This window comes from Acipenser ruthenus, chromosome 8 (genome assembly GCF_902713425.1).
Source record: "Acipenser ruthenus chromosome 8, fAciRut3.2 maternal haplotype, whole genome shotgun sequence".
In the NCBI taxonomy this organism is placed as follows: domain Eukaryota; kingdom Metazoa; phylum Chordata; class Actinopteri; order Acipenseriformes; family Acipenseridae; genus Acipenser; species Acipenser ruthenus.
In genome coordinates, this window is record NC_081196.1 from 53,542,832 (window position 1) to 53,569,828 (window position 26,997).

The following is a 26,997-nucleotide window of genomic DNA, read 5'->3' on the forward strand; positions in this document are numbered from 1 at the left end:
TTTGAGCATGCATGGGATGGAACTCAAACGCAATATCATTGTTTGCAACTTGCAAGACACCTTGAAGCATGTGGTTAACAGGCTGACTCCTGCCTATCATTACAACAAAGGACAAGATAATGTGTGTGGCCAGTGATTTGTATTCTTACCTTCTGAGGATATATACTATGAAAATGAGAGAACGAGAGAGAGAATTAAAAAACAAACAGCTCTATATTCAAGGATACTCATCAATAACTAGAAATACTTAAGAAAAGTAATTGATAAACTGAAAACTCAATATTTTAATTGGCTACAATGTTTCAGCTTCCGCCTTCAGATAGCATGGAAGAACTAGCTAGATAGACTGATGTTGTACTGCCTTACAGATGAATGTAGAACACTCTGACAGTTCTGAGGTGGAGTTCCTATCCTGAAAGGATGCATCAACTTCCAGGTTCAGTCCATGGGGAAATAGTCTTAAGTCTGTGAATCCAGGAGTTTCCCTTTTATGTAACATGTTAGGATTGTACCCTCCTTCTAGTGGAAGAATCTTCATATCAGCAAGGCAATGGTTTTGAGAGTTTGAAGTGCTTTACAACAGGCTGGTCCAGCTTTTTGGTAATTAAGAACATAAGAAAGTTTACAAACGACAGGAGGCCATTCAGCCCATCTTGCTCGTTTGGTTGTTAGTAGCTTATTGATCCCAGAATCTCATCAAGCAGCTTCTTGAAGGATCCCAGGGTGTCAGCTTCAACAACATTACTGGGGAGTTGGTTCCAGACCCTCACAATTCTCTGTGTAAAAAAGTGCCTCCTATTCTGTTCTGAATGCCCCTTTATCTAATCTCCATTTGTGACCCCTGGTCCTTGTTTCTTCTTTCAGGTCAAAGAAGTCCCCTGGGTTGACATTGTCTATACCTTTTAGGATTTTGAATGTTTGAATCAGATCGCTGCGTAGTCTTCTTTGTTCAAGACTGAATAGATTCAATTCTTTTAACCTGTCTGCATGCGACATGCCTTTTAAACCCGGGATAATTCTGGTTGCTTCTTTGCACTCCTTCTAGAGCAGCAATATCCTTTTTGTAACGAGGTGACCAGAACTGAACACAATATTCTAGGTGAGGTCTTACTAATGCATTGTAGAGTTTTAACATTACTTCCCTTGATTTAAATTCAACACTTCTCACAATATATCCGAGCATCTTGTTGGCCTTTTTTTATAGCTTCCCCACATTGTCTAGATGAAGACATTTCTGAGTCAACATTAACTCCTAGGTCTTTTTCATAGTTCCCTTCTTCAATTTCAGTATCTCACATATGATATTTATAATGCACATTTTTATTGCCTGCATGCAATACTTCACACTTTTCTCTATTAAATTTAATTTGCCATGTGACTGCCCAATTCTGAATGCTGTCTAGATCATTTTGACCTTTGCTGCTGCAACAGTGTTTGCCACTCCTCCTATTTTTGTGTCGTCTGCAAATTTAACGAGTTTGCTTACTATACCAGAATCTAAATCATTAATGTAGATTAGGAATAGCAGAGGACCTAATACTGATCCCTGTGGTACACCACTGGTTACCTCACTCCATTTTGAGGTTTCTCCTCTAATCAGTACTTTCTGTTTTGTACCTGTTAACCACTCCCTAATCCATGTGCATGCATTTCCTTGAATCCCTACTGCGTTCAGTTTGAGAATTAATCTTTTATGCGGGACTTTGTCAAAAGCTTTCTGGAAATCTAAATAAACCATGTCGTATGCTTGGCAGTTATCCATTTTCAATGTTGCATCCTCAAAAATTATGGCAGATGTATGATTTCTGAAAGGAGTCTACTGGTCGTTGGTGGTCTTACCCAAGTACTGTTTCTTGCAGTCAGGATGTTTGCACAGTTTGAGTTTTCTGACCACCTGAGCTGTCTTCAGGTCATGATCGAGTGGGGTGGAGGTACTAGTATCTGAATTCAATTATAGGAAAGGGCCAGGTACAATTGACAGCTGTTTGATTTTCTGTTGTCTTAGAAATCCCTGGCCCAGCCACAGAAACAAAGAATAAATTGAAACTGATTGCATGAAATAGCAATGCCTCTGCATCTCCTTACACAATTAACAGGTTTAATGATGTTTTAATAAAAACTCGTCAGCTCAAATGATTGTGATTTTAGTGGGTTTTTTTGAGAAAAAAACACTAAAAAATAAGTGTTGTGGAGCAAACATTGCTATTAATATGGTTTGTTCTACCTTGTGAAGCTGTTTCAATGTTGCATGATGTACAAATTCAAAATACAAATAAAATAAAATTGCTACCAATTTATTAACAATTTGTTACCTGATTTTGATGACTTAACACTAGGTGGCAGTGTTTCTTTGCATAGAAGCATGTGCAATACATGTGTGCTGGGCACCATGTAAAAACGAGTTCATTAAAGCTACTATAGCAGATCTAACATTTTCTTTATAGCGAATAAAATACTGCTTGGTTAATTAGCCATCTTTGAACTGTGATTTAATCAAATTTAGATTTCTGGAATATTTGAAAGAGCAAGGCTTTTTTTGTGTGTGTTGAGCTTTGTTCCAGTTGTCTTGTATAGACGCAGGGCAAAGCTGCTGTATACTGTAATGTATCTCTTTATTTATTCCTCCAGGTGTGTTATCATTAGTGGCTGTTCATCCGACAACTCTAACAATGGGAAAACAGCTCCTGCCAAAAACACTTGGACCCTCCAACGTTAACATTACACCGCACATGGTAAGGATACCTGTTCTTAAAAAGCGGGTGTTTTGTGACTCATGAAGTTTAGGCATCCGGCATTGGGAAGAGGATGGTCAAGTTAAGGTAAAAATGGCTAATCTGGAATAAAACAAAAAAAATCATTCGGTGGAATTGCCAAGTCTAGAAAGATCTATCTAGCCTCAACAGCCTGTGTTAAAATGACAGGGATGAGTGTTGTGTGCTTGTATGCTTGCTGTAGTATCAGGTGGATAAACAACCAATGTGACCTGCACTGCAGTTGTAAGGTGCCTGTAGATTTATACCCAGAATGTTCTGTTTTATGAAATGCAGCAAGGTGTGGCATTCTAGAATATGGAACATTAAGGAGAAGGTGAGAACAAATACCAAATGTGGCAAACCATTGTCACACATCTGGAAAATCAAATACACACTCCAAAAGAAACTTTTAAATGTAACCGGTTTTACTGTTGAGGACTGAAAGGCTTTGTGGATAAGATGGACACTCGGTCACAGCCTGTAGTCATTTTACAGAGCCTTGAGGTTCCTCATTGTCTTTGACTAGTAGTTTAGCAAGATGGAGGAGGAATACTAGCCTTTGAGTTGCACTCTGACTGCCTCTGGATTAATCCAAGGACTTCTAGCATCTCTATATAAAGATCATTAATGCCTTCCACTGACATTGGCTGAGGTTACCTGGTGCTTAATGCTGATGAAAGAAATCCTCTTGTCAGCAAATAGGGTCAGGGTAAGCAGTACCATCATCCAATTAATGTAGTTTATTGTGCAGGAGTGAAATAACGGCACACTACACACACCTTAGCTTAGTGCTGTGGTTCTGAAATGTAAAGTCATTTTTAAGGAGTTCATTTTTAAAGTTTTGAGTATTGCTAATGATATTTAACAGGTTTGAAATCAGTTTCCTGCTAAATATTGAACCGGATTAAGTAAAGATTGAAACGGAGGTGACCTGTTGTAGTGGCGTGGAAAATATAGGCAACTTGTATTACATATTTAATGAAATATAACTACTTGTGCATGTGAAAAGAAAAATGGTTTTGCTGGCATGTGAGTCTACAGCTAGACAAGACCCCTTGTCACATGACCTCTTAATATTTACACAAATCCGTAGGCCAGAAAAAAGTATCTAGCCTGCAAGCATTTGGTTATTCCTGCCTGAGGCCCTGCTGATTTTCAAAATGAAAGGTCATATCTCTAGCCATTTTAAAGGGATCTTGAATAAGGTTTGAGACTTAAATTATTATGCCACAAATATTAACTGTTTCAAAGTTAACCATTGGTGTTTTACAGGTCATCAGCACCCCGCAGAGATCCGCAGGGACGAATGCAGTCTTGCTTGGCAGTCCTCACACACCAAATACACAATTCATCACACAGAGCCAGGTGGCAGACTCATCCCCCTGGTCCACAGGGTAAGTGAAGTGGTCCTGGGTTCGGCTTTTGAGCAGTCGTGTGATTTGACATGGGGATTATTGTCACTTAACGTTCAAAACAGCCCAGGGAAATAAAATCAGCAAAATTTAAAAAAAGAAAATAGATTTGCATAGTCACATTAAATAATATATGGTACAAACAAATATTCAGCTCCAAAGTTACTGTAACTGTGGCTTGAAATGCTTTGACAACTGTTGGCCTTTTGAGAGTCTGAAGGTTGTACAGGTGTATTTACATCCTAAAGTTATTACCATAAAAATGTCATTTGTTTCATAGGGCATTAAGTCTTATTAAAAATCACATTGGTTCATTAAGGAACATCTTTTAAAAGAAAAAAAGGAGCATGCTAATTTCCCAACTAAAAATCCAGCTCCTTGGTATGGCCAGTGTTCCAAGCAGTGACCATTTTGGTCGCCGTGGCAACCTGTGTTCCCATTGGGCAATTGAATATTAATTTAGGTGACTTCAGGCGACCACCTTTGTGCTGGAAAATTTATTATAGATGTTTAACAGCTACAGTTTTGTTCAATATAATTTGGAGCATTATTCCTTCTGCATCCGTGTAACGCGTGGTGAATGTGGATCTGTAGTCATGCAAGGGGGCTATAGCACATGCCTGGTTTATTAATTTTATAAAGATTTTTGATCTGTGTGGTTTGAGGGACCTCTGATTGGCTTGCGACATTCTCTCGAGGTAGTTTTGTCATCTACATGCTCCATAAACTTAAAATCACTTCTTCTGAGTCTTAACATCACTTCTGAGTCTGTTCTGGTTTTTTTTTTCTGAAATGTTTACAAATACATTCTCAGTGTATAGGAACACCTCCTAAGAGAACACTTCACCTAAGAGAACACCCTTGTGGTGAAATTGATTTTTTCCCATTGCAAATGCTCCGCCTAAAGGAACAGGAACTTCACTTAAAAGGACACCTTTTTGGCGCCGCTAATGATTTGTTCACAACTGATACAGTACTGTTTTGTAACCCGATAGTTCATCATCAAACTTATTCAGATGGCTTATTCAGTTGGAAATTGAGCTCCTGAGAAACTGAATCAGACGCAAGTCATTTAGCAATTTGGTATTTTCCATTCTGGCGAGTTGCTTCACCATTCTGTTAAATAAATAATTGTGCATGTCTTGAATATTGCTCCTGTACATGTATTCATAATTAATCTAGAGCTGCTGTTGAATTAACATGTGTAGGGGTGCTGTCAATTTAGTTTGACAGTTATTTTATTAACATGAGTTTGTCTAGTTACTTTATTATTATAGTTGTATTAACATACTTGCCTATTGCTTTTCTATTACTTATTCTATTCAATTCATACGTTGATGCACATGCGTCATGACAAGTAATACATATTTATTTATTGATTCATGGCTTTGGCTAAGAGAACACTTTGCTTGCTTCCTGAGAGGTGTTCTTTTAGCTGGAGACTACTGTAAAATAATTATGGAAATTGACATCGGCTATCGGTCACGCTGAACTGAACTCAGCGGTGCAGGGGGTAGGTGTGCCTATTGTCGACTGGAAATTTGTGTATTGCGCAAAATACAAATATTTCTACATAAGCTTGTATTCAGCAGAAAATATGAGGGGAATGGTACTTGGTTCAAAATGATCAATCCTTCCTGATAGATTAGATTAGCAGATTGAATTGCTTTGCAATAGTAGTACAAATCGATCTTTCTACACCTGCTGTAGTGGGACAAAGTTGCTTGTATATTTACTTGACAGATAGTACCATACACAAGCTACAGCAAGTTTCGTTCGACTCTGCTTCCAGTTTTGGTACAACAATGTCAACAATTTTAATCCTGAATTTTATATTGGTCCTGTGTAATGTGAGGATTGAAAGTAAAATTATAAAACTTCCATTCACTAGCAGCCTGAGGTTTTCTATCGCAGCGCTAACAACGAAAAGTAAATAACTACTTTCTCAACGGCATTGCTGTGCATTTACATAGTATTTAAATTATTTTTGCTTCAAGATGTTTTATAAACGCATTAAGACAAATCCAAGGTAGGTGATTTAACATGAGAGAATCACACACCTTTGAATAAGTATGTGTTATTTAAGTGCAGTGCAATAAGGCAACCATTTTATTTTTTAGGTGACCATGTAGTAAAATAAATGGGAGCCTGTAGGCTCCAAATATAAATGGCCTACTTGGAGCACTGACTAAAGCCCACATTATCCTATTTATTGTTAAATGCTGCTTGCATTCAGTATGCCCCTCGTTGCAGCTTGTGTGAATCAAGTGTACACTAAACCCTTGAAGATCAAGTGAAGGACAGTATGCCATTGGGTGTTAAAGCAAGCCCAAGTTTTCCACTTTGTAAATCAGTCATTGCTATCTTCAGATAAGACTTCTGAAACCTATGTGTTTTCTTTCCAAGTCACAAGGTTGAACAGCCCGACTGAAGTGGTTATAAAGGCAATGATGCATCGTGGTAGAAAGTGCATAACATCCATACAGCCATCCAGCTATAGCCAAAATGTTTGCATCACCTAGAATTTTAGGATTGAGGCATCATTTTTTATTGTTTATTTTTTAAAACTGCATGAACAGTTTAATCATGTTAGATTTCGAAATGTCACATTTTAATTCAGTTTTTCATCAATTATGTGGAAAATTGCAAAGCGGTATGATATTCAGTATGTTACGTAAATTAACTAATTTTGAATATCATACTGCTTTGTGGAAAACTTGGGCTTCCTTTAACATCCATGGCATACTGTCCTTCACTTGATCTTCAAGGGTTTATTTGACTATGAATTAAAATAAACTAGTTAATTGTATAGGGTAATGCAAAACTTTTGATCATAGCTGTATGTAAGTAAATAAATCCAGGTACTGTTTTTTTTTTGTTTTTTTTTACATTTTAATAATGTAGTAAGAATCCTACCAATGTATTCGAGTGAGTAGTGTTGAAAATGAAGGCTCATAATCCCAAATGTTGTCCTGTTTTAGTAAGCGGAATAAGAAAGGGGAAAAGAATGGCAAAGGGCTGAGGCATTTCTCCATGAAGGTGTGCGAGAAGGTTCAAAGGAAAGGAACGACCTCTTATAACGAGGTCGCCGATGAACTGGTGGCAGAGTTCAGTACCCCAGATAACCACATTTCACCCAACGATTCAGTAAGTACTGTTGAGCAGTGAAGGCTTCATCTTGTGAAGAAACATGCAAGTTTAGCCCTTCGCTGCAGACACTGCTTGTCTATAGCTTGTTAAAGTAGTGCACGTTACTTAAAGGTTGAAGTGTGGCACTTCTGTTTTTAAGTTTCATCCTATGGGTATTGTTATAGAGCTTACAAAGCAACCTGGGATGGGTGTGACATCGGTTTACCTGAAGTGTCACAGAACCCCTGCAGTGCAGTGTTTACAAGAAACACGTTGCCATGCTGTACTTGCTGTTGCCCTTATCCCAGCACTTCCTTTTTATGCATTCCTGATAGTTTTGGTGTTTTATTTATTCACCCATCATAGAATAGGTAAATAAACTAGCGAATTGTATTTTATTTTTATTTTTTTTAACTTGGGAATGTTCGCAAGGAGAAAGATTTTATTTTAAATTTTGCAGTGTAGCAGGAGGGAGTGTGATCTGGATACACTGCAATCTTTAGTGGGTTATTTTTTCTCCTGGTGAATGCTCTTGGATAAATGTTGAGAAATGTATTGCCCAGTTGACTTGACCAGTGTGTGATTTAAAAAATAAATAAAAGAAAGGCAGCAATATGTTTAAACATTATTCACGATAGTGAATATAAACTGCAGTTTTATATTGAAAAAGATAACTCTAATATTCCATACAAAGTTGCTACTGTAAGATATAGATATGTAATGACTTAATGAGTGAATGAAGTTGACTGATGCCATGTAGGAATCTAACCAGTTTATTTCTCTTGCAGCATGTTTACGATCAGAAAAACATCAGACGTCGAGTCTATGATGCCTTAAATGTGCTTATGGCAATGAACATTATCTCTAAGGAGAAGAAGGAAATCAAATGGATAGGACTCCCTACCAACTCAGCTCAGGAATGTCAGAATTTAGAGGTATGAATAAAACAGACGATCTAGGTGACCAAACCTGACATTCAGATACTCAATGTAAGTACGTACATTACTTTGCTGGTTATGTAGCATTGTAGATAGTGGTGGTAACGTTCTCGCAAGTTGGATGTCATAAGGAAAGGTTTGTGCTGTTAGTAAAGGTTTCATTGTCTTTTAAGGTGGAGAGGCAAAGAAAACTTGAGAGAATAAAGCAAAAGCAATCCCAGCTACAGGAACTCATTCTACAGGTAAAAATAACAATCAACATGTTTCTTGTCTTGTACTAGGACTCTTGTAACAGCTGCATTGGTGTGTGTGTGTGTGTATATGTGTATATGTGTTACGGCCAAAGTCCGAAGTCGGCCAGTGACATCAGTGACCGGGCACTGTTGTCGGAGCCCAAAAGCATTGGCCGGTCATTGACAGCACTGTCCAATTTTGTCGGTCAATGTCGTCATAAAGATCTAAATAACAAGATTGGCCAGGCAAGGACGACATTGCACAGTACTAGGTGGTCAATGTTGAAACAAGCGTAATTACAACTAAAATATACTTGAGGTAAAGAAAATAAGCAACCCCTGTATATTTTTTCGAATACTTAATTGCTTTATTCAACAAAATATATTCAATATTTAAGAGCCAACTATACAGATTTAAATTAATAATGCATACGCCATTTTAGAAACTATTGACCATCAATTTATAACAAACCACTCTATCAAATACATTCTCAACTAGAATATAGAATATACACCTCACTGAAAATAGAACTGCTTAATAGTAAATTTGAAACTGGAAAATATATCAAACTCAAAAGATTTATTTACACAATATTTGCAAATGCTCAGAATGAAAAGAACGAGAAAAGTAACAAACATGTATGTGCTTTTGAAACACAAAACCAGTAAAACGATAACACCGTGTAACAAATGCAAAAAGAAAAAGCTCGGTCTCACCGGTAATCCAAATCGAGAAGGATGATTCTTCAGAGATAATATTCTTGCTGATCACGGCTTGGGAATGAAGATCTGACAGCAGGGCAAGGCGTACACAGTAATAACACAGCCGCATTGTAGTTTTTTGGCTGTTATTTATAGCTTTTTTGTATATTTCCATAAGCTATACTGACAGAACTACAATGGATTACAAACTTTAGAAGCAACTCCATTTAAAAAAGTCTGCGCATGACCCAGGACGTCTTTTTTAAAGGGATACCTCCTAATAGAAAAAACAAACAATGGGCTAAAGTGTTGCCTGGCCAGGCTTACTGCTGCTAAAAATAAGAGACAGCAGGTGGAACGCTTATTGTCCCACGTTATGAGGCATTTGCTACAGATTGGCATAGTTACACACATTGCCCAAGACTCACTGGGAATTGTTGACAATAGCCTGTTAATGTTCGAAGTACTCTACATTTATGTTAAAAAAAACATCGCCCAAAATGAGCGGCTATTGACGTCAATGACCGGGCACTGTTATCAGAGCCCAAGAGCAACAGCCAATACAGCATTGTCCGATTTTTTCGGTCGTTGGCCGTAACAAATATAAGAACAAGTAATCTACGCACTAATCCGTTCAGTTTTTTACAATGGTCATGAAAGGGCTGGTTGTTTTGTGGTTTGTGCAAAGCACCCTTGATTGTCAACCCTAATCTTCAAGTGATGTGATGGCTGAGTGGTGTGCTTTTTTTTTTTCTCATGATCAGGTGTGTTTTTTTTTTTTTACCCATTTAAAAAAAAAAAAAAAAAAAAAAAATTAAAAAAATCAACCTACTTTGATATGCCCCATTAGAATGTGGCCTTAGCAAACTAGAAGTCTGAAGACAAACAGGCCACCTCTGTTCCTGCTGTCAAGCCAATCCTCTCTTTCGCCTGAACCTAAATAACAGGTGTTATGAAGCTAATGAAACCTGGAGACAAGTGCCCGGCCTGGGAAGTGACCCCTTTACATTATCCTCGTGATTAAAAACACCCCAACCTAAAAGCACTGGCTGAAATTTGTAAACTTTTGCCTGGCAAAATGCACTAAAACAGTAATGGCTTTGTAATAATTTCCATCCTCCATTGCCATGAAAATCCACAACTTTTTTTTCCAAGCTTTCAGCTAGTCTTGTAGAAAATCCTTACTACTTGCTTTATGAAAAATAATCATTTTTGAAGTAAGCAAAATTAAGAAGCTTTACATTCATGATTGAAGAGCTGAACAAGCAGCTTGATGGATTGTTTACTGTGTTGGCAGCTCTCGTAAGAGGCACAGACCACTTGATAAGCTCACTGCCAACAGCTGCAGTCCTGTGGAGCCGAGCCTCTAATGAACTGGAGTGACACATTGCATACTGTAAACACTACAGTGCACATAAAGCTATACACCTCATTTCATTTATTTCTGATGCTACAATTCAACTGTTTCAAGGGTTTCCCTGTTCACTTGCTTATTCCAGTATGGCCTGGGAGAGGTCACATAAGTGCAACATTGTTGCTTGCAAATGGTCTTTTGGAGGGTGTGCCATACTCAAGCGGAATACTGTATTTCCGTCTTTTTTTTTTAACCTTTTTTGTTTTCTTGTTGCAGCAAATTGCCTTTAAAAATCTTGTTCAGAGAAACCGTCATCAAGAGCAGCAAACTAGTCGACCCCCGCCTTCCAGCTCTGTGATCCACTTACCCTTTATAATAGTGAACACCAGCAAGAAGACAGTCATTGACTGCAGCATCTCAAACGACAAGTAGGTCCCGACCTCCATAGGCATTCTAGCTTTCACGGGGGGGGGGGGGGGGGGTCATTTAGGACTATTTTGCAAAGTTTTGTGTGTATGGTAGGGGCTTTCATAATGAGTCTTCTTTCTCCTCCATCAGGTTTGAATATTTATTTAACTTTGATAACACTTTTGAAATTCACGATGACATCGAGGTGTTGAAGCGAATGGGAATGGCCTGTGGTTTGGAGTCTGGGAAGTGCTCACCGGAGGACCTGAAGATTGCAAGGAGCTTGATACCCAAAGCACTGGAACCATACCTAACAGGTCCGGTTTCTGAACTTTGGGAATGGGAGGATTTTAACATGTGGTCATTTGATTTTAGTAGAGTGGTGACACTGTATCAGAATAGCTTTTAAAAAAATAATAATAATAAGGAACAATTTATTTTGTTCTGCATTTGTACCTAAAATGTATTGCAGTACTTGTTTTTTTGTTTTGGGGAAGGGTTAATACCAGAAAAGTGTGTTTTTTGTACCCTTTGTTTAAATATAAAATATGATATCCTAGTAACACTTATTTCCTTAAGTTGTAATATGATCACTTTTGTATATATTTATTTACAATCCAGCATTTGCTGTTGAATTGTTTACACTAACTGCTAAATCACAATGGAGTCAGTTTATTACTCCTTGCTGTGTTTAAAATGATTTCCTTTGCACTTTACTCAAACTATGTTTTTCATTGCTGTTTTAATAATTTTAAATTCTTATTAACTTGAAATTGCCTAAATAAAATAAAACCTTCACTGTCTAATGGTTATATCCTCCATAATTGTAAATATTGTTTAAAAATAAATGTGATTATAGAAATAAAGCAAAGCTATGTTAACGGGCCTGCAGTCAGTAGCATCCACTTTGCAACAGCAGTGGTTACAGTATCGTACTTAGCTTGATTCATGGTTTTGCAGCGATCCTGAATTTTTAAAAGAGCTCTCGGTCAAAACTGACGGGTTTCATTTGTTGTCTGTAGTAGAAGAACTACTAGAAAGTGTATTTTGAGCAGTGAAAGTATGTTTAGCATGCAGGTCGTACAGCAGACTAGGTGCACTTGTGGGATACTGGAACTCACTTTGACAGTAGATACAAGTAACTTTCTTTATATCCAATGAACTGTCAAAGTAGAAAAAAAAAAAAAAAAATCCCATTCTCAAGTCCTTCAGTTTGAGTGCTTTACTACATAATGCGGCTCTGTTAAAATGAATCTCCGAAAATAACTTTTTTTTTTTTTTTTTCCCCCCCAGAAATGGCTCATGGATCAATCAACAATGTTTATGTCCCAGGAGAGACTTCCAATGGGGGTCGTTGTCATACTGGGAGGTGGGTCGTGATGGAAGTTTAAGCCTTTGTGGTCCTATGTCGGACCTGATCCGACATTGCAATTTTCCCTTTCCGGTCCAATATCAGACCCTGTCTGATATCATCAAAAAGACGTAAAAAACAGGTCTCTAGTAGTTTTTTCTCCAGAAAAAGGCGAGAAAACGATTCAATGGCCGAGCGAGACCGATAGGAGCCTTGAAGCTGAAAAAAAAAGGGGCATATATCATGAATACAGATAGCCCCGACACCACATAGATAACACGGACATAAACAAACAAGACAGCTGCTCCTGCATCCAGCGCTCAAAGAATATCACATACATTTGCAGAGCTTTTTGTAGATGTTGTAGTAATAAAATAGTGACTTGGATCGCATTATTGAGTTTGGTGATAAAACGAGTGATCAGGAGATGATTTATCAGTATGCACTACTATGTAGAGGTATGTAAAAAATACAGTGAACAAGGGGTGGGGTGGGGCTGGAGATGCAGTACTGAGTGTCCTGTTGATATGCAGTGCCTTTTAAACCTGTTTTACTGTGAAAAAAAATACTTTTAAACAGCGTGTCTAAAATAAACTGCGCGTGTGAAAATAAATTGGACCTGACACTCCTGAGACACGCTGAATAAATGGACCGCTAAGGGTTAATAAGTAGTTTCAATGTATTTTCTAGAAGCAACAATAATTGTTTAAAGTTTGATTGCAGTTACTGTACTGACTTTTTTTAAAAGGCCTTGCAGTTTTGGTGGTTACCTGGTAATGTCCTTTTTTAAAATGAAATTTCAAATGGTGAAAAACTATTTGGAAATATTTCCCTCATCCATGTTGCTAGATTAATGTGCAAGTAGTGAATGAATTGTGAATAATCATGTAAATCGGCCAATACTGTAGCCAGATTTGACTGGATATCCCAATGTTTAGCCAAGCAAAGTTTTTGATTAAAAATGCAGATTCAGGGAGGCATCGTGAGGAATCAATATTGCAGTTAAAGTGGATGAATGCTTGACCTTCAGGTCAGAGAATTCGCTAACGGTGAGACATTTGAAAGTGAATTCTAGTCCATAACCATTACCTCTCTTCGGGTTAATATGGAGATATGAATTAAGGGTTTAATTATCCCAAATGGGGATGCATGTCTTTGGCAATGGGATATACTGCATGAGTTGCCTGTCAATATGTGCCTGTGTCAGGCATGTATTTATAGAACAGCTTTTTCCAAGCCTGATGAAACGTGCCAACACATGTTTTAGCACAAGCTATTCAGAGTATCACAATCTGAGTGTAGGAGTTGCCTGTGTGTTTTTGCGTGAATGTGTACTTGTATCAGTTTCATATTTTTATGTTGGTTATGGCTATGATGCAGAGACTTTTGACCAGTACTTTCCTTTGTGCTGGTTCAGCATGACAGTTTTTTATAATTGTATGTCATCACTGTACAAATAAGACCAAGTAAATAATACCAATATAAAAATTGATATCACAACAGTGAAATTATAATGTTTAATTTAAGTGAAGTATTCCGATTATATTTATCTAGCGTGGATTATATAATAGTGTTTAAAATATTGCTTACATTGTACCGGGACAGAGCACGGGAATTGCATGGTGTGTTGCTTGCCTGCGAGGTATTGGGGACGCCATCGTGGGGTAGCTTGTAGAACGCTATTATTATGCAGTGGGGCACACAAGTCTATGGGGAAGTAAACTCCATAATGGTATAACCAGATGGTATGGATTTTAATATTAGTATTACGGGTAATGGAATCAGAATGTTAATGGAATTAACTTGTGTGATTTATTTTTTTAGTGACACAGAGTCCAAATAACCATGTTTGTAACAGAAGATTTATTTATGTTTTTTAGACTGGACTAGGGGGGCCTGCTAGCAAGCAGATATATAAGCTCCCTGTGAATCAGTTTGAGGGATCTCTCCCCTGAGGTGCCTGTAAAAGTGCAGGTTAAGGGACTGCAGTGAAAAAGGGGGGGGGGGGGTACTAGCTTATGTATTTTTGGAGAAGTTATTGCAAATACCATTTCTCTGTTTGTTTTGTTAGTGTCAGTATCATAATTGTCCAGTTTTGTTCCTGTCAATCATTGGCTGCTCCTGGAAAGTGTTCTACTGTTGCACTTTGGAAGTGGTGGTAATAAATACTTTGTTTAATTTGCAGCATCTTGTCTGTTGACTTCTTCCTGTCTGTTCGCTCCCACATCAACTTCTGACTACACTACCACATCCCTCTTACAATGACATTGTTCACATATAAGGATGAACCTATTGTTCAGTGTCTGTATCACACGTCTGTTTCCATGTTTGTACGCTGGATGTAGGGTATGGTGGTCTATTTATTTCTGATGGTTCCAATTCCAATTGTGTTGGTTGTTAATTCTGTTTCCTCCCCTCCTGGTTACAGTGACAACGGTGCAGAAGGAACAGTGGCCTCCAGTTCTAATGGCTCCCATTACAGTGGCTCCAGAGTGGAGACCCCTGTGTCCTACATGGAGGATGATGATGAAGACGAGGACGACTATGACGAGAATGATGACGAAGACTAACCCTCCCTGATCTTTTGTAACTTCAGTTCAGCCAGCTTCAGGAGTAACCTTTTTGGTCTGAATCCTTTCTCTCTTTTTAGATTGCTTCCTGTTTGTTTGCAGGCTAGGCAAGTTGGGCCAAGAGTATGCTACTAATACAAAGGTAGAGAAGGACATTGTAATTAGGGTTCGTTGTATGTGTGAATGTGTGTGGGGGGTGTTTATAAGCGTGTAATTGTAAAATCCTTGGCTTTTCAAAATTTTTTTTTCTTCCTCCCAGTGTAGACCTATAAAGGGATTCATTAAAAAAAAAAAAAAAAAATCAAATTTATCAAGGAACATGTGTTGCAGTCTTGGTATAAAATAAAGGAGATCTTTTTGGAAGTGTGAAATGATTGTAGGTTCACAACCTCTCTTGACTGACCAAGGAAGAATCTGAAAGGTGAAACCTTAACTTGAGTATATTCTTAAATGAAATAAAGGCGCTACATTATCGTTGTTGATTTTGTTAGATTGAAGTTCATAAAGGGTGGTGTCCCTCCTTTTTGTTTAATTGAAAAGGGCAACTCCAATGATGTGTGTGTGGATTGATTTTTTTCTCTCCCTTTTTATTTTTGTACAATGCTTCGAAAACTGCAGGGTTTTGTGTCGATGGTTTATTTTTTGTTTTGTTTACTGCCATTGTCTAGGCAGCTATATTTGAAAATTTGATTTATTAGATTTATAGAAGGTGCCTGATTTCTTACAGGCAGACATTGGAAACTTATTTTATTTTATTGTTGTGTTTACATGCCTACAAAGCTCCTTAACTCCAAATGTACTGAAACATAAGTACCTTTTTCTGTAATCTAATATAAATTTGAAATTAAATAGAGTGTTAACAGTTTTGTAACTCAGATTTGTCAATCATTTTTAAATATTTTAAAATGAATTTTTATAGCAGTTCCAGGACAGGTAGTTACCCTTTTTTATAAATATAATAAATAGTAATGACTTCGCAGCAACAATGATATGCGCAAGTACTGTTGGCCACTACCTGTTTGAAGACGCAAGTCTTTGTTTTTTATGAGAACACGGGAACATTTCTGTAATCCATTGGATAGAGACTTCATTGTCTGATCTGTTTTAACTTGGCACTGTTTAGTTTTTATTAATAAACAGCGCATGACATTTAAAAAAAAAAAAAAAAAAAAACTGTTGTTGTCTTAATAATATTTTAACTGATATCTCTCATGTTTCAACATTAGTTGCCCTTGTAGATTAACCCATTTTTGCTTTGCATATAGTTAGTCCCCTCTTGAACCAGGATGCCGACAGATTGGATGACTTATGCCTTGAGGAAAGTGATGTGGTCTGAGTTAGACTCACCCCTTTTTTTGCTTTCATGGGGGAGCTCATAAAATGTAAGAAGACTGCACAAATCACTTAACCCACTAGTTCCAGGCTTCTGGTGAAGGGGAGGTCTGGGGTATGTTTTTCTGTTGTACCATTGGAACTTGATTACACTGGAAGGCTGAACAAATGCCATAGTTCACTTAGGCATTGTTGCGGATCATGTCTGTCCAGAAATTTACCCTGCCTGCGATCACTGCTTTCAGTGCGATAATGTACCCATCTACAGTGCCAGAATTGTGCATGAATGGTTAGAGGGGGCATGAGTGAGACTTCAGGCATCTTTTCATGGCCATCTAATTTGAGCATGTAGGGATGAACGTGAAAGACAAATTGGTCATCTCTGTCTGCACCTGCAGTGAATATTAACTACTAAAAAGATGAATATCCATCAAGACACATCACAAAACCACTGTACAATTCAGTAGCCTCAACTAGGGTTAAGTTACAGGGTGTGTTCAGCATTTAGGGTAAAGAGTTGTTTGGGAAATGTTCATGGCACCATGTTAAATAATAAATCCGACTCTTAATTGCAACAGGGAGGGAGATGAGGCCCATGTAATTTCTTTTTTGTGTGTGTTGCACGCTTTCCCTTTTAACAAAACAACTTTTACAACACTGTTCTCCATTTGGCCTAAATTTGTAGCATTAAATGTAAATTAAATGGTTGATGGAACTAGTTTTTAATAGGATAAATAAATTGGAAAATATTGCATTTTTATGTGTAGGTCAGAGATGTATTTCAATCAATGTCCTGTTGGTGTGTTTTTTGTCGCTAGGGCTGCTTCTTTTGAGTGCACATTTTTGAAGAGTGTCTGGAATACTGTATCCAATCCCTTGCCACCATTACACATGCTTGCAAAAGGTGGCAGAGACTTTGTTACTTAAGTGCTGTAACTTTTAAGTTTAACGTTGACCTGATGAATCAGAACACATTGAGCGACTGATTAGGCAAAGGAACCAATTCCTAGAGCAAGCATGTTGGATGTCAATCGTATGTTGAGACCCATGTCATTGGCACAATGATTTGGTTACCCCTAATCGGGGGGGAGGGGGGAAACCCGTATCTCGTAACGGGACTGAAATAATTCCTACATCGTTTTGACATGCAAATGACTTGCTGCAAAGGCACAATGGTGATTGTCAAAACGTAGTCCATAAATTCATGATTTCAACAGCGTAAGCATTGTAGTACAATTGTCTCTTTTTTGCAACCTTTGAAAATCTTCAACCCTATGGCTCAAGAAGTAATAGCCTTTTTTTCCCCAAATGTAGGCAGAGATCATTCTCAATTCCCATGGCATGATACTTTTTGAAGTTTGATGTGAACCCATGTCATGGACAGGTTTAAAGTATTTTACAGGAATAGCACTACTATTTTCATTGTGAAAATCCAGTAAGTAGAATGTTTACGTTATTTTACTTGTAGCCTGATTGTATATGCAAGTGAGGCTTTATCCTGACCACTGTCCACTTCAAATTTCACTGATGGAGCCTTTTTAAAAAAAAAAAAATGGAAAACAGGCTTGCAGCCCAACACAGAGCTGGGGGTTAGCCATTGACAGATTGCCTTTGTGAGTTGTTAAAATGTATGGCAACATATTTCTGTTTCCAGAATGGAATTAGTGGTCTTTTGCAGCTTCTGCCAGCACCCCATTTTGTCCCTTTTTTTTAAATTTAATTAAATTTCTCTTGCTCTAGAAATGCCTCTCTCACTCAAGCTACACATGACTGCTGTTTTTGATTTGCCAGTACCTCACTGTACATTGTCCCTTCATTTTCATGTTTGAAATTGCCATACTTTGGTTTACTGCATAGTCGTGCAACTAGTTGCAAGGGCTTAAGCTTTTGGTTTAACATACAAACCTGAGTCTGAGTATCCTAATTGTTGAACATAAGTGGTAATGCAAGATATACTATCCAAGAACATGGTGAGATGATGGTTACATTTTATAAAATACTATTTATGTAGATATTCTAATAGATTTTTACTTTCTCTCTTGCTTCGTCAAGCACGTGCCCTCATCTCACACACACCCCTACATGTCGCTCATGCACCTGTTGGAGCTAATATATGGTAATGCATTTGTTATTTTAACGTGCAACAATCAGGTACAGACACGATTTTCATATTTATTTTAGAATACTCAAACCATATGATAAGTAAGTCTTTATTAATGGGGTAAAATACCTGAAAGTCTACACTAACAAAGCTTGCTAAACACCTGCTTTCAGCATATAAATACATGTTGAGTTGCTTCAAAACTTAATTGCTCACAAAAAAAAAGCACACTTTAAAGAATTTTCCAAAACATGTCATCTGCTTGAAGTTACATTAAACAATAATTGGGTTTTCATCCACATCAGAATATGCAGTTACACAAATAAATGGGATGCAACTATGATTGCTGCTGCTGCTGCTTACGTCTGGTAAATAGGCAGTATTCTTGAACACAGAACACTTGCAATCGGGTTTGCATATCGTGGTGGTCAGTTATTTATATAAAATTGCTTATTCGTTATACTGTTAAAGCTGAAGTTTCCTTTTAATTTGGAAACAATAAAACTAAACCTCAAATAGTCTAAGAACTTGTGAAGGTGTGGTCTGTGCCAATCTACGTTTTGGGGAAAGTTAACAGTCCATTTACAGACTTCCAGCATATTCCATTAACACAAGAGAACCTCATCATTTAAAAAAAAAAAAAAAGAAATGGAGGGTCTTGGAAAGTCTAAAGTCTCTATAACTCTATAGAGTTGTATTATTTTCAATGATCGGGGTGTTTGGGGGGGGGGGGTGGGGGGAAGTACTGTAACAAGGAGCCATGCTTCTGACTTCAAGGGGTGTGTTCATTTGGTCAGTTTGCAGGTGTGCGGTTTGTAACTTGGAGGTTTTACTGTACCATGTAAAATCCTGTGGCCTTTACAGGAACTATGGTACTGCATAGCCAAACAAAATGAAATCTAGCTAGCCATGGTCACCTCTTGCAGAATTTTCATGTAGTATATGTGGTAAAAGCATAGTATAGTTGCATGGTAAACTTCTACAGACATACATCTGCAAAGGCACTATTTTAGGGCAGTCTGGTTCTGATTATATTTGAGGCAGTTTTCTACTTAATGGTTAGAAGCTCCTTGGAGGGGAAATGACTACGCCTGGCTGTGCTGCTGCTACGATTCAATCTTGAGCTGGAACACAACCTTGCCTTCATAGGGGTCGTGGAAGTTGTCTGTGCAGATATGGTCTGCCACCACCTTACACTCAATCTTAATCTCTTTGCTCTTCTTGATGCTGTTGAACTTGACTGCCACCAGTGGGTTGGTGTAGTTGGGCTGTTGAGAGGAAACACATGAGAATGCTGCTGGTATTACTTTGATTCCCTTCAGATTAATGCACTATACTGGTATTCAAGGAGTATTTTTCAAACCTTAAGTTGGGTATGACCTATCTCTTATTTAGTAATGATCCCAGCTCTACATGTATACACAAATAACAGCAAAGGTAATAACAAATAGAATAACATCATGATTACTGCTTTATGCTGAGATTCTTTTGGTTATTCACATTTTAAATGTAATTTATTAATTCAGGATATACTGTAACTCGCATGGTATTACTCCCATCTTTACCATTAAAATGAATTTAGAGAGCAGAATATGAAGTGATTAGGTCACATAACCCACAGAGCGACGTTTCGTACACATCTGCTATGTTGCAAATTTTTGCGTATTTCATAATGAAGTGTAAAGTACAAAGAAAAAAAAAAAGATCTTCAACAGGAAGACCAGGTAACGTACCTACAGCATATGTTCTCTTCTGGCCTATAGACCCCTATGTTGGCATATTATTATTATTATTTATTAGCAGACGCCTTTATCCAATTGTATTTTTACATGTAGGTAAAGTACCTTGCTCAAGGGTACAGCAGCAGTGTCCCCCCCACCAGGGATTGAACCCACGACCCTCCGGTCAAGAGTCCAGAGCCCTAACCACTACTCCAGACTGCATATGCCAATGGGTTGGTGGGTATGGTTATCAATCCAGAACAAATGCAGCTAACACTATACAATCAGCGTTGTAGTGCTGTCTTCCCATTGATGTACAAGAAGATAGTTCATGTAGAGACAGTGGTTTAGCAGGAAAGTGCAAGAACCCAAGATTGTGTAATGGCAAATGCTGGAAGCAAACCAGCAACCTCGTACACTGCCAACGAGCATCTTAACCACTATGCAAGAGAGCCAGGCTCATCTGCATTTGTGGTTTTAGAGCTTTTAACCTCACCTTACCTCACCTCATCTCACCAACAGGAGATAGACTCTTTAAAGAGTAAGTAGCAGGGTTCTGAAAAATATAGCATTATGCATCTCCACGTGTTGCTACAACAGACGTGACATTTTTCTTTTCATTGTTAACACACTGATAACTTTTTACACTTGTATAACTTTACAATCTTACAAAGCTCTTTTCGAAATGCACACTGTAGTGCACTGGGGTTTGAAATCTGTCCTCTAACTCAGGGCTTTCCAACCCTGCTACTTAACTAAACCCGTAATTGAACTAATACTTTGTTTTAATTAGACCTTTTTACTTATTGTCAGCTCTTAAACAGTTGCAGATTTCAAGTTCGCTTTATAGAAGTAACTTAAAATCAACGTTTTAGGGCGCTGAAGACAATTAAAAAGGTCTAATTAAGCAACGTGTAACGCTGTTTTTTTCAGAACCCGGCTAATTCATCTTTAACGGCAGTGCATCACACATCACTCTCCGTGACACTTACCTGGGCCAGGCTGCCATAGTAAGGGAAGTAAGAAATGTCAAAGGTGCCATTCACTGGGTAATACTCCACATGGTCTAGATTTGAGGGACTGCCTTCCTGTTTTAAGATACAAGCTGAATGAGAGATCTGACAGGAGCTGTATTTTTTAACAACATTAGACCACGCTGTAAAGACAGGTTTGGTCCTGTCCTGTAGTGGAAAAGCTGTATTGTTAGGGTTACCAGACGTCCCTTTTAAGTTTGTCATGTTTGTGTCTTGATTAACAACCATTTATTTTTATAACTGATTATATGTATGTGTGTATGTATGTCAAGTTTAGATGTTAATTTGATCTCTTTTTTTTTTTTTCTAATCTGGCTTTTTGTACATTTTAACATGTTTTGTAGATGACAATGGAAGGAGTTGTTATGCAATAAATACACCCGATGCTTAATTTTAAAATTGATTGTTAATATATACTGTTATTTTAACAGCTTCAGAGTTGCTGCGCCATCACTGAATTGAAAAAGAAAAAAAAAAAATCAGATTTTTATCATTTGAGAAATATTGGTAGGCTTCCACAAATGTCATCTACTGAAGCTGAGATTCTGACTAAAGCTTTGGCTATGCCACTAGCACGTCTTCTGAACATGCAGTGTCCTTGGTAACTATTGTTTGAATAAACTGTCTGTTAGTACTGTACTTACCAACATAGTACACTTGACATACGGAGGCGATCCATCCTTCCCAGGGAGAAAATTAATGATCTGTCGCAACAAAAAAAGTGAAACCTTAAATTTTAGTTTTTCTTCTAAGGGGCAACAACAGAGGTGCTTTTGATTGTGGATAAGGCCTACAAAGCAACCAGTTTACTGCTCTATGTAATTAGAGTGGGAAAGAGCCACAGTTAATTATAATTCCTTTTTAATTAACTTGAAATCTGTTTAATGCTCGTTAACGCTTCTCACCTGAAAATAATAACTTTTTTTTTTCTTTTTAGTAAACTTCGGTAACAGCCTTACGTAACCACATTACAGCTAACGTCCCATTTACAGCTGAAAAGAGAAACCCCTTGAACTTACTCTGTTCATTTTGATTAAGAAACATGGCTTCCCTTCCGGGTATCCGTAAGTGGGGTCCTCCAGGCCAGAGCAGTTCCCCAGCATCTCTCGAGTGAAGATACAGGCATACTTCGTGTGGTGTGGACCCCTGAAATCTTTCTGAATGTAGTACGAGCCGCTGGGGCAATGCCGATTGCTTTCATTTTGATGAGTCTCATTGTAGTCTGTAAATAAATGTAACAGGATTATAATGCAAAACCTTTTTGGAAGGAATATTCAGACAGCGATTAAGATGCTATTTTTAGAGTGGAAGAAACCTAGCCTAAATTTGCCACCTTCTGCCTGCAGCAGTTGCTGAAATCCTTGTGGTGCTGTATGACTTTAATTGGAAAAACAAAGGTTCTGCAACGCCGATTACTTGTCTGAACCATTAGTGGGAAGGCTCCACAGTGGAAGCATATTCTGACATGTTGGCATGGCACAGTATAACCAGTGACACCTAATCAATGAAGTAGAAAGGAATGGATTTTGATATGTACAGCAGGCAGTACTGGTCTTGTTCCCAAAATAAGAAACATGAACAAACCATAGTCGTCCATATGGAGTATGCCAGACCACACAGTAATAGTATAGAAAATGACTACCTGCTTGTTTTTAGTTTTGTACAACAATGAAGCATAAAAAACTGATTCCCAAACAAATCAGTAAGTGACAATAACACAATATTAAATAGTTTCACACATTTCAACATCTAGAAGGTGGTGTTTTCATTCAAACGAATGCAGGAGGTACATTGCCTTTTTGTAGTACATTGCCTGAGTAATGTCCTCGTTTGCTAAAGAAGATGTTTGCCCTAGATGCAGCTTTTACATACGCAAAAGGTATTTGTCAAGAATGTTGGTCATTCCCATCCAGCTCTTCTTATCTGAGACATTGTAGGTGATCTCCAGTCCTTCCTCCCCCCATATATCTGGCCGTAATATTACTCCTGAAGAGAGAAAAAAACAACAGAAACAATGTTGTTTGTGGTGTCATGTACCTAACATTTTTAAAGCAAGTCATGTGGTTTGAAGATCAGTAGAGATATTGGGCTGTATTTTCAAAGCATGTACTCCAGTCTTTAATGAACTCTTGTTAATGTTACAAAATGAGAAAGAGCTTAAGGGAACTTAAACTTAGTTGTTTGGTTCCAGTTTTGTAAAACAATAACAGCCATGTTACCTCTTTCAAGAAATAGGAGTTAATTAAAGACTCGAGGAAAAGCTTTGATAATATGGCCCACTATGGTCTATCCGGTTGATCTAAATGGTGGTAGACTCTAAAGGCATACAGACGCACTCTAGAGACCCACATGCTTTGTTCCGTGTTTGGTTTTCAAAACCTTTGCCTTATGTGAACGATCTATACAGTGCCGGTACTTGGAGGCTCCATGGATGCGATCAATTCATTGGATGCGATCAATTCATTGGAGCCCATGCTTAAGTTTTTTTTTTATTACCTCTCATTACTATTACATTTGAGCAACACATTTTTTGTACTATGGCCAAAGGTTTTGCATCACCTACAATTTTAGGATTGAGTCATAATTAAAAAATAAAAACGACATAAATGAACATAATTTAGATATTTTATTTAACATTGTGTAATCAAAGAAACTACAAAATGACACAATAGTACAGTAGTACAGTATTTCATGTTAGATTTTGAAGTGTCACATTTTTCATTAAGTATATGAAAAACTACAAAGACGTATGTTATTCAATATGTTAAGGTAACATTAGTCAGCAGGTTTCATTTGACCTTTTCAAGCAAAACTAATTAATTCTATAAGATAATGCAAAACTTTTGGCCAAAGCTGCAGAGCTAAGTACAAAACATGGCAGGTTGAACTGAATTAGCTCGGTAACACTTCCTATGGACACTTGAACCTGGTTTGGGCGGTCTCCGTACCTGGCGATGTTAACCGGTCCTGGTATGTGGGAGTGTATGGATTTAGTGTTAACAGCATGACGTACAAGGCGAGGATGAACAGCCCCGACATCACGATGTAGAAGGCAACATAATACAGACTGATGTACACTGCAATGAAAGAGAAGCAGGCGTTGAGCACATACAAATAGAAAGACAGTACACAGTCAGACACAAACATTTTCATACACTGAAGCACTGCTTAACATTAATTAGGAATTAATTAGGCCACACCTTGTCAATTAAACACATTCTCTGGTGATCATTTAGAATCAGACCCTGATCTTCAGGATATGGATCATTGTTATTATGTACCATGAAACACTTTTTCACACACAGTAATGTTTTGAAAGAATCTTTGACCTACAATAAGCTTGTGGGTCACACATTATATTAACCCCAGCAAAAAATTGACAGGAATTGTGGAATAATTTGTAAGATACCTATAATGTAAGTTTCTGAGTAATACCTGTTAATAATAATTTGAAATAACTTGAAATCCTGGTTACTGTTGTAGCCCCAGTATACGTCAAGCATAACCGGCTTGTGGTTAACAGATGGGCAGATTAAAATGAAAACAGAAAGAAAAAAAATAAAACGTTTCTGAAAAAATAAGCAAATTGTTAAAACCCACAGCAGTTTAAAAATAATCAGACCTCTACTTCTATTAATTCTAGTGTGGCACACTTGAGCAACAAAAATAGACTAGTTTATCATTCCCTGGATGAGAAGTACACTAAAAATATCCCTATTAGCAGCCTCCAGTCTTTAATGAACTCCTGCTGTATTTTTTTTTTTAAAGATAAGAATAGTATAAATATTACACAGTGAGAAACAACCCCCTTGAGAGAGCTGCAGAGACCCTGGAATTGTATATATTTTTTGTTTTGATTCTAGTCTTGTAAAATGAACAGGTCTTTTACCTCTTTCAAAAAACATTCATTAAAGAATGGAATAAATGCTCTGAATATATGGCCCAAAGTTTTAAAATTCCTTACTTGGTGATTAGCGTACCTGAACAGAGAATAGCTTAAAACAAGGTCACAAACATGTTCCTTATCTGTTCATAAGGTCATGTGATTTATACTCAACTCAACTCAACTCAACTCAACTCAACCCGGGGGGGGGGGGGGTAATAGCAAGGTCATTACGAGGTCACACTAACAGGCAATAGTTTGATTAAACCTGGTCACATTTACTGTTGAGTCTTATCTTGCCCGACACACACATTCAAAGTTAAAGGGTACATAAGAACCTTTATTTTATTTTATTGTGTTACATGTTCCCATGTGTTACTACAACTGTTTACATAGGTGTGTGTATTTTAATAATTTTTTACATTTTGACCGCTTTTTTAAACTTAAATTGCATTCCCTGCCTCAAGATGGCTTCCCATGTACCTGCACGGACCTCTCAGAACTACATTTCCCATCATCCTCCTGCTCACATGTAACTGAGATGGATTTACCAGTGAGCAGGAGGATGATGGGAAATGTAGTTCTGAGAGGTCCATGCGGGTATGAAAGATTTCTTGTCTGTTTACTGCATTCTGTTAGGATCGTATTTACATCCTCGAGGTAGTTTTAGCTGTACAGTGTTTCTTGCAAGCCACTTTGTCATGATAGAAGGTGAACCGTATCAACCCTGGAAATATTACTGCGTCACAAGGCAGTCTCGTCAGTCAGCTCTATACTAGCTCAGCAAATCAACACATAAACTTTCTACCATGTAATAAATAAAATACAAAGTTACTGGAAGTACATACAGCGCTCATATTCACCATTATTAAAAGAAAACCTGTTATAGTAAATAATATTAATAACTGTATTGGAAACTACAGCTTTTTTAATTGTATTGATAAAAGGAGCTTTGGTAACTATGATAAATAATCATCTGTTTTTCAATTAAGTGTCTTTTTAATATGAAAACCTCATAGTAAAAGTGTACTAGATGACACCCTATACACAGTGTATTAACACACACACACATATATATATATATATATATATATATATATATATATATATATATATATATATATAATATATATATACTTATATAATTTATGTGGTTCTCTGAGGAAGTTCTGGTATAATACAGAGATCTTGTCACTTCATGTGGTTACTTTTTTTTTTGTTCCATAGCTATTGACTGTTTATTAACATGTATCTAGTCTCTGTAAGTTGCCTTGGCTAAATAAACTAATAATAATGTATTTGAACTTGAAGGGTAATTGCATATCAATGTTATACTGTACTCATTGAAATCCCTCACTTTACTCATGGGCAGTGGCAGTGTAACTGCCCTGCATCCAGTATGCACAATTTAAAGTACATTGAGTTTATGATGCTACAATTAACATTGGTATTATTGTTAGTAGTTTACCTAAACCTGATCTTCCATTTAGTATCACAGTTTTAGTGCTAGCAGTACTGCCTAACTCTTATTCATTGGTGCATAACACCACTGACAGGAAAGACCAGCTGAAATTTACAGATTCCTTGATAAACGGCACAGCCTCTTACAGAAACTAACAAGAAGAAGAAATCGGTAAGCTGACTGTATAATAATGATAATGCAATTGTCCTTCAAATAATTTCTTGAGCCAACATAGCCAACTCTCAAACCAGCTTAAAACCAGTGGTGTAAGGAGAATAATTTCCAATTTGTATTGGGATGACAACCATGTCTAATAATCAGCAAATCCATCTTTATAAAGCGCACAAATTGACATACCCCATCTTTCTAAAGTTCTCCCCATGAACTGTTTGGTGTCTGAGTTCCACACGAAGTGCCCAAAGTCTTCACATCGTTGACCACAGGTACGTTTTTCTTTCAAAGTTGCCATTTTTACTGTTGGCAAAGGGTTTGCGCTCCCAGAAGAAGAAAGGCAATGCAAGAATAGGAGATTGTGTACAGGAACAGGAGAGGTAACCGAGGGGATTGATTCAATTAGAAAACTGCGCTTTTATAAGTAGAGTAAATGGCATGGC

At 37.5% G+C, this 26,997-nt stretch overlaps 2 protein-coding genes across 7 annotated transcripts in view; one reads left to right on the forward strand and one right to left on the reverse strand.

Moving 5' to 3' along the window:
• LOC117406482 (transcription factor Dp-1-like) overlaps nt 1-15,715 on the forward strand; it is a 29,828-nt gene extending 14,113 nt beyond the window's left edge. For all 6 annotated transcript variants that reach the window (XM_034010551.3, XM_034010552.3, XM_059029269.1 and 3 more), the window contains 9 exons: nt 2,629-2,732; nt 4,026-4,147; nt 7,147-7,312; nt 8,083-8,229; nt 8,406-8,474; nt 10,798-10,949; nt 11,080-11,246; nt 12,223-12,298; nt 14,709-15,715. In XM_034010551.3, the coding sequence (XP_033866442.2) occupies nt 2,629-2,732; nt 4,026-4,147; nt 7,147-7,312; nt 8,083-8,229; nt 8,406-8,474; nt 10,798-10,949; nt 11,080-11,246; nt 12,223-12,298; nt 14,709-14,850 (1,145 nt within the window). In that variant the 3' untranslated portion in view covers nt 14,851-15,715. The remainder of the gene's footprint in view (nt 1-2,628; nt 2,733-4,025; nt 4,148-7,146; nt 7,313-8,082; nt 8,230-8,405; nt 8,475-10,797; nt 10,950-11,079; nt 11,247-12,222; nt 12,299-14,708) is intronic.
• A 2,619-nt stretch (nt 15,716-18,334) lies between these two features.
• On the reverse strand, nt 18,335-26,956 carry LOC117407214 (potassium-transporting ATPase subunit beta-like). Its single transcript, XM_034011928.3, has 7 exons — nt 26,741-26,956; nt 23,987-24,115; nt 22,911-23,024; nt 22,058-22,260; nt 21,683-21,742; nt 20,997-21,092; nt 18,335-19,551 (listed from the first exon to the last, which is right to left on the reverse strand). Exons 1-7 carry the CDS (start codon nt 26,850-26,852, stop codon nt 19,390-19,392), a joined length of 876 nt encoding a protein of 291 aa, XP_033867819.1. The 5' UTR covers nt 26,853-26,956; the 3' UTR covers nt 18,335-19,389.
• Between the last annotated feature and the right edge of the window lie 41 nt (nt 26,957-26,997).